Below are 7,565 nucleotides of genomic sequence, written 5' to 3'. Positions count from 1 at the left end.
AGTAGAACCATTAGGTTGCAATGGATCAAAGAGAGATGCTGAAGTCATGTGCAATTATCAGAATTAGCATGGCCCGGCGTGGCCTGGTCCTCCATTACTAATCAGAGTCGGTGGTGATCATGTTTTATGCCCTTGTGCAATCAGACGGCCAGTTGGAGGGCCCGCGCACCCAGGACTCAATAGGGCTAATCATCATCAGTTCCAATTGGCATTTAAACGCTGAAATGATCGCCGATTAAATCAACACTTAAAGAAAAGAGAAACGTGATTTTCCTTGCATATTTTGATTAGAGAGACCCATTTTCCCCTAAAGCGCACACCCAAAATTATGTGCGCAACATCGTAAAATGGCTATCACATTCACACATGCTTTCTCAGATCTACAATTTCATTTCATTTAACGAACCATGGCTGAACATTGGTCAAGATTGCATTTTACTGCCATTCAAATAAAGTCCACAGAGTGCATTTGGCTATAGAGGCCATGGTTGCAAAGTGCAACGCCTGCCCCATATTGCCGTTGACCTCGCACATAATGTATTTTATCTGAATCTAATTTTGCACCGAGTATCTCTCTCCAGGGAGCAATAGTTGCAGCACTTTCCCCCCTAAAAGGCCTCAAATGCATTGTTTTAGCCCGGGAGAACAGAAAAAGCCTGTCCCCTCGAGAGAGTTTTAGAAACATCTGCCTCTCCTCCTCCCCGACTCTCCGATGCCATCCGTCCCAAACACCTCAAACAAAAGCCCGCCGTTGTTTTATGTCGTCCCTTGAATCCAAAGTAATTACTTATCATCAATCAAAATTAATAATAGCTGATTGGGTTGGTGTGGTCAACGATTATAGAAGGGGAAGGGCTGGGGCAGTCTCTCACACCGTTTCCACTCAATGTGAACCTGCATGCAAAAAAGAAGGGGAGGAGGGCGCGGGGAGGGGGGACGACGACCCGTCTATTGGGTATCCACACTGGGAAACTACCGCTTCTCAAAAAGTCAGAGGCTGAATAAGGAAATGAAGCGTAATTTGAGGAAGATGGATGAGCCCCTAGGGAAACACCCCCTTTTCATTCTTGTTTTGTAGATGATAACCAAAGCTCTCTCTATCTCCCTCTCTCGCGCGCGCACGCGCACACACACACACACACACACACACACACACACACGCACACACAACGAGAGAGAGAGAGAGAGAGAGAGAGAGAGAGAGAGAGAGAGACAGCCAGCCAGCCAGCCAGGGAGGAGGGAGGAGTTGGAAGAGGGCGACTCATGGGCGAGGTAGATAGAGAGAGCGTATGTTTATGTCTCAGTGTGTGACAAATAGAGGGAAAGGTAGTGCATGCGAGGCGCCGACAGGTCGCATTATAGCGAGCGGAGATTCGGAGCAGCAGCTCAGTGAAGTCCCAGGGATGGTATCGCAGCAGCAGCATCTCTGGACCTTATACTACCCCTGCTATAACTTCACTCCATCCTCGTGTTGAAGGCTATTCGCTCAGGAGGAGGAGAAGGAGGAGGAGGCGGAGGAGGAGGACACCTGTTTCTATAAAGTTTCCACAGAAGAAGGGCTTGCCTCAACAACATTAAAATGCAGAGACCCGGCGGCCACGGGACGGCGTTCTCGATCGATTCCCTGATAGGAACCCCGCAGCCCCGGCCGGGACACCTGCTCTACACGGGCTACCCCATGTTCATGCCGTACAGGCCGCTGGTCCTCCCCCAGGCGTTGTCCAGCTTGTCCGGCTTGTCCGGCTTGTCCCACTCGCCCCTGTCGTCCGGCATACCTCCGCTGGCGCCGCTGGCGTCGTTCGCGGGGCGCCTCACCAACACGTTCTGCGCGAGCCTGGCGGGACAGGCGGGCGGCATGCCGTCCATGGTGGCGCTCACCACGACGCTGCCGAGCTTCTCGGACCCGCCGGACAGCTTCTACCCGCCGCAGGAGCTTCCCGGGCCGCGGCTGAGCGCGGCCGAGCCGGCCGGGGCGAGGAGGTCGCAGGCGAGTCCCCTTCACTCCTCCGAGGAGCGCCTCCACGCGAGGGACAAGAGGGGCTCGGATGAGCGGCTCAACTTCTCGGAAACTTTTCAAACAATATCAGGTATGGATGATGGATCCTATATACTATTCGTCGCTGTTCTTTCCTCGTGCATGGTCGGTTTGGTCACTGTATTTTTTTTTGTTGCGTAAAAGTAAAGTAGACATGTGATGATGCGTATAACACGGGCATTTAGTTGTTATAAGGTCAGTAAATTAATAGGCTGAGGCTATTTCGACATTCAATGTGGGCCTATAGGCTACTTAGGCCTATATTTAATGGGAATTTAATTTATAATTGTATAGAAATTCACATTTGTGTATTTACTATGAGGTTTTGCGCGCGCGCGCACACACACACACACACACACACACACACACACACACACACACACACACACACACACACACACACACACACACTTTTCAGCCTATAGGCCTATAATTTACAGCCAAATTACCTCAACGTTGAAAACTAAACGAGCAAGGACCAAACTCATTTCTCAGGCTGTGTTTTGCAGCCCGTTGGCCTAACTAAGCACACTTTAATGCGTGTGAAATATACATTATTGTTGTGTATTTTTAATGGTTGATATTTTGCAAAGCATGTTGACCCATGATAAACCAATCTGTATGGCCTATAGGTGCAATGGCTTCAAACGGCCCAGTGTCAGTTATTTATACTTTAAGCCGAACTTTGCATTGCATATAGGCCTATAAATATAAGCCTATAAAATGCATTGTAAATGTGCAAGATTTTTTCGCTTGTCTTATGTTCAGGCTTTGATCTTATAATAACACTAGCATGTTCTTCTTCTTTCATAGGTGAAACCAAACTGTACAGTTCAGACGACGAGAAGCTGGACCTGAAATCGGCAGACACGGCGTGCAGCGACAGAGAGGACTGCAGCTCGGCGGACTGCTGCAGCGAAAACGAGAGTTTCTCGGACGGAAACAACTGTGGCTCGCTGTCCCAAAAGAGCAAACTCGTAAAAAGCGGCTCGCAGGAGACGCTGCCGACGGGCACCTCCTCCGCGGGGAAGAGCCGGAGGAGACGGACAGCCTTTACCAGCGAGCAGCTGCTCGAACTCGAAAAGGAATTCCACTGTAAAAAGTATCTGTCGCTGACCGAACGCTCCCAAATAGCGCACGCACTTAAACTGAGCGAGGTGCAGGTGAAGATCTGGTTTCAGAACCGCAGGGCCAAGTGGAAACGCATCAAGGCCGGGAACGTCAACAACCGCTCGGGGGAACCCGTGAGGAATCCCAAAATCGTGGTGCCCATCCCGGTGCACGTCAACAGGTTCGCTGTGAGAAGTCAACACCAACAAATCGAGCAAGGAACAAGACCATGAACTAAGATGGATGGGGGGGAAAGAGACAGAAAAAAAGAAAAGAAAAAACTTCCATTGGACTTAATGTTCCACTGATTTGTTGAATGCATGAAGCACAAAGAGGATTCTATTATTTTGTCCAAGAGACGAAAAGAAAGAGGATTTTGCTGGCAAACAGATAAACAATCTGACAATATAAGCTCTCGAATTTTATTTATTGTTTTGTGAATATGTAAATAATATCTTTGTCAATATGACACAAATGGGCACTACGACATGAAATTGTTGAAATTCTTTTTTTTAAGTATTTATAAATGTATAGGGCCTAAAAGTTTTGTTGATTATGTGCATGTCCTCTACTCAATTTAGTTAATATTTTCAAGTTTTGTATTTGCTACGTTTTGTTGTTGGTCATGTCTGCATGTACCTTCCTTTACATCATTTTATTTTTATTTTTATTTCTTTGCAACTGTAGGAACCACATTTGCCAGCTGTTGTGAGAAAAAAAAATACGTGAAGGAAATAAATGACCAAACGGAATAACTGTAAAGTATACTGACTTAATAAATCAGTTTATATAAAAGTTGGCATCCAGATTGAATCATTATTATTTTATATGAAAACAGTGGTTTCAGCTTTCAGGACAAAAAAGGCTTGTAATTCATTAGCCAAGATTTTACAACTATCAAGGAGGCTAGTTTAAAAGTTTAAAAGATTAAAAAATAATTAATGATGCAATTGCTTAATATCCATTTTTTGTAACACAAATTCAAACAAGCAATATTTTAGGTGTATTTCCCATTAGAGGTCAAAGTAATTCATAGTGAATTGTTATTGTTATTTGAAAATGTGGTTAATAAGTCCACATTCTTTATAATGTGACTAAATGTGATACAGGGTGGCGATTGGACAGGGTATAATAATGTATGTCTTCAGTTGTGAATTAAAATTCTCACAGCTCACTTTTATTGATGTGAAACTTCTTCACAAAGCAGCAAAGATAATGAAAGACTTTGAGGGGTCTTTAATAGCAGCTCACAGTCATTTATCTCTCTTTAGGAGACCATGCATGTTGTCTCAAACTGGACTGATGGAAAGCGTTAGAATGGCCTGCATGTCCTACACGTTGTAATGAAGCGCTCCATCTATCACTGCTCAGGGAAACCAGTAAAGGGCACTCAACAGCTCACATCCAATTTGATTTGGAATTATTGATAGTCAATTACAGACATCGACTATAACATAGTAGCCTATGTTGTAGTCCATGTTTTTTTTGTTTAATTTTTTTTAGAATAGTTCTAAACAAAAAATATAGCCTAGTATTTTACTAGGCTATATATAGCCTAGTAAAATACTGGATATTATATGCACTCTGTGTGTAAATAACTACCTGCTCAATTAGCATAATTATGGGAAATCAGTTTTTCAATTTAGCCTCAATCTCAGAAAGGTATAGTGAAATGAGCATGCTGCAGTAATCATCTGACCAAATATCGCCTACCAGGAAAGGGAATGAAGCTTGGGTTTTTATGCAAGCTTTCATATTCCTCACGTGGCCTATGGTGTGGGTTTAGACCTGGACAGATCTCTTTGAACTGCGTCCAGAAAGGCTGGCATTTAGAATAATTTAACTAAATCAACATTTCAGATGGGAGAAAGCCATTGGGTTCCATATATGCAGCCACAATACAGTGCAGTGTTGTTTTAACTCGGTCTAAAAATGGACAATCTTTAAATTAAAACTGGATTTTACTGTGTAGGTGGTGTATATAGGCCACACAATATATAAATAGCATACAGTACTACAGTTGAAACTTGAAATGTGATGATTGGGGGAGAAATGCTCAAATATTTAACTGTCAGAGATCAAAATGTATATAAGCTCACTTGTGCTTTCTTCATCTTGCACGCAATCAGACTAGAGGAGAGGGCCATTTCCTGATTTAAGATAGTTTTGTTTATTTGACTTATTTCCATTGTGGACAGTTCACACAAGGATCCATCCGAGCCATGTGTCCTGCAAAGCATGAAGCGTTGCACTAGAAAACATTCAGAATTCAAAATCCGAAAACGTCAGCATATTAACCCATTCTGACCGGGCACCCATTTTGGTGTTGGCATCATGTTATGCTTTAGCTATTGAAAAATAGCAGATCTACAAGCTCATATCGCGCCACCGAGTGGCGCGATACGAGCTTGTAGGTCTGCTATTTTTGAAAAATTCGAAGAACGACTGACATTTTTAGAATCTGATCTCAGGTCAGAATGGGTTCATCAGACCAGTGTGTGTCCAGTGGAAACCTCGTATGAATCTGATCTCAGGTCAGAATGGGTTAAACACACTGAACCATATTATCCTTGGTGTCCCTATTCTGGGCATGTCGTTATAGGTGACAATTTTCCAAACATTTTCAAAAATGTAAAAAAAAATAGAAATCTACCACCTCACAACACTTTGCATCATTCGTAATGCATTGTGATGTTGTAGATTGGCTATTTCACCAATCACCCTACAACACTGTTTTACAGCTAAGTATAGTATTCAAGTGGTTGACACTTATTGTGACCATTGTCATACATTTTAATGTCACGCAGAGACCCACCTATGCCAACCTGTTTCAAGCTACATGGGACACAGGGATTCTGTGTTCCATTTGATTTCAGCCTGACCCCAAGCCATAGACAGACAATTCCTAATTCTTGACCACCTGAGTGTCAACATCGTCACGCTTATTTGGTTGTCTACCTCATGTGTGAAGACTGTGACACTTGGCTGGGGATTTAAGAAGCAGTGGAAGTTTTTATTATGATCTAAGCGCTGACTAATACAGCGTGTCAACTCCGTGACATTGTGCCAGAGTGTAAACCTGCTATTTCAGTCTTGGTGAGCGTATCGAGGTGACAATGAAGAGCCATGAGACATAGCTGAGTAAAGCTGACCCTGTAGCACTAATAGTACTTGTTACATTTCCAAAGTCCTGTGAATGATTCTATTTGAAGATGATCCAAACCTTTCAAAATGTTACTCCACAACATTAAAAAAAAAAAAGTGACACGTACGAGCTATGACTAAAATTAAAGTAAAACTAGTGGCTGTTGAATTTATTAGTTATCTCAAGGAATTGCGGAAGATGTCATTTAAAAAAAAATAACTATTAGACAGACGTAAAATTACACTTAAGAAATACACAATGATATACCATTTAAAAAGCTTGAAGTTTCCCTGTGAATCACTTATAGTCTTTAATCTACACATATTAATCGCTGTGCCATTAAAGGCACATTATCTTCAGTGAACACCTCAGAGTCTCAAGGCAGTGAAGCAGCATCATTTTAACATTCTGGTACTTGAATAACAAATTGACATATCATGAGTCCCGTTCAGCGAATGCGATTAAACCGTTCCCACATTCTGCACCTGGAGAGAGAAAGCGAGTGCGCGAGAGAGAGAGAGAGAGAGAGAGAGAGAGAGAGAGAGAGAAAGACCCCATTATCACCCCTGGTGTGAGTGTGCACTGCTCGCCACGGGCTGGAGCTGGCCTGACTTCTTGGGAGGGTCTGGAGAGGAGACGGCCCCCGTGCTACAGTGATGTATGGGCAGATGCATCAAATCGCACAAGATAAACAAGCGATGAGTTTCATCAGGGCCATCATAGCTTTAATTTGGCTGCCTAATGAGTCAGATCTAGTGGTGGAGATAAGAGTTGTCAGAGGCGCGGGGCTCTAATGAATTTCTTGCCACTTGTAATCAAGGTTGCCTGTCTGAGGGGGGATGATTAATGGAACCCTGGAGGATTCCCTCGGCCCTCAGCCTTCATTACAGCTAATGCATTCTCAGGCAAATTAACAGAGAAATGCAAGGCACAAGCCAACGGGGGAAGGAGAGAGGGGGAGAGGGGAGGGGGGAGAAATGAGGAGAGTGGGAGATGGGTATGGAGTAAGAATGTATGTAAAGTCAGGAAGGGTGAGAAGAAGAGTGGGCATGGAGAAATGAGATGTGCGGCAGAAGAGTGAGGGGAAAAAACTGTGTGTGTGTGTGTGTGTGTGTGTGTGTGTGTGTGTGTGTGTGGTCTGTGGTGGTGTGTGTGTGTGTGTGTGTATGTGTATGTGTGTGTGTGTGTGTGTGAGAGAGAGAGAGAGAGAGAGATGATCACTGATGATTAGCAAGATGTGGCTATGGAAATTGAGTATGAAGAAATGGATAAAGG

General features: G+C 43.8%; 1 protein-coding gene across 1 annotated transcript; it reads left to right on the top strand.

Annotated features, from left to right (window-relative positions):
• Positions 1–1,579: 1,579 nt before the first annotated feature.
• On the top strand, positions 1,580–3,711 carry gbx1 (gastrulation brain homeobox 1; the record flags this gene model as incomplete). Its single annotated transcript, XM_080779139.1, has 2 exons — positions 1,580–2,087; positions 2,849–3,711. 2 exons carry the CDS (start codon positions 1,580–1,582, stop codon positions 3,376–3,378), a joined length of 1,038 nt encoding a protein of 345 aa, XP_080635265.1. The 3' UTR covers positions 3,379–3,711.
• Between the last annotated feature and the right edge of the window lie 3,854 nt (positions 3,712–7,565).

The sequence above is a fragment of the Protomyctophum bolini genome, assembly GCF_963924005.1.
Source record: "Protomyctophum bolini genome assembly, chromosome: 12".
Lineage (NCBI taxonomy): Eukaryota > Metazoa > Chordata > Actinopteri > Myctophiformes > Myctophidae > Protomyctophum > Protomyctophum bolini.
The sequence above is the reverse complement of the archived record's forward strand: the minus strand, read 5'-3'. Positions and strand labels throughout refer to the sequence as shown.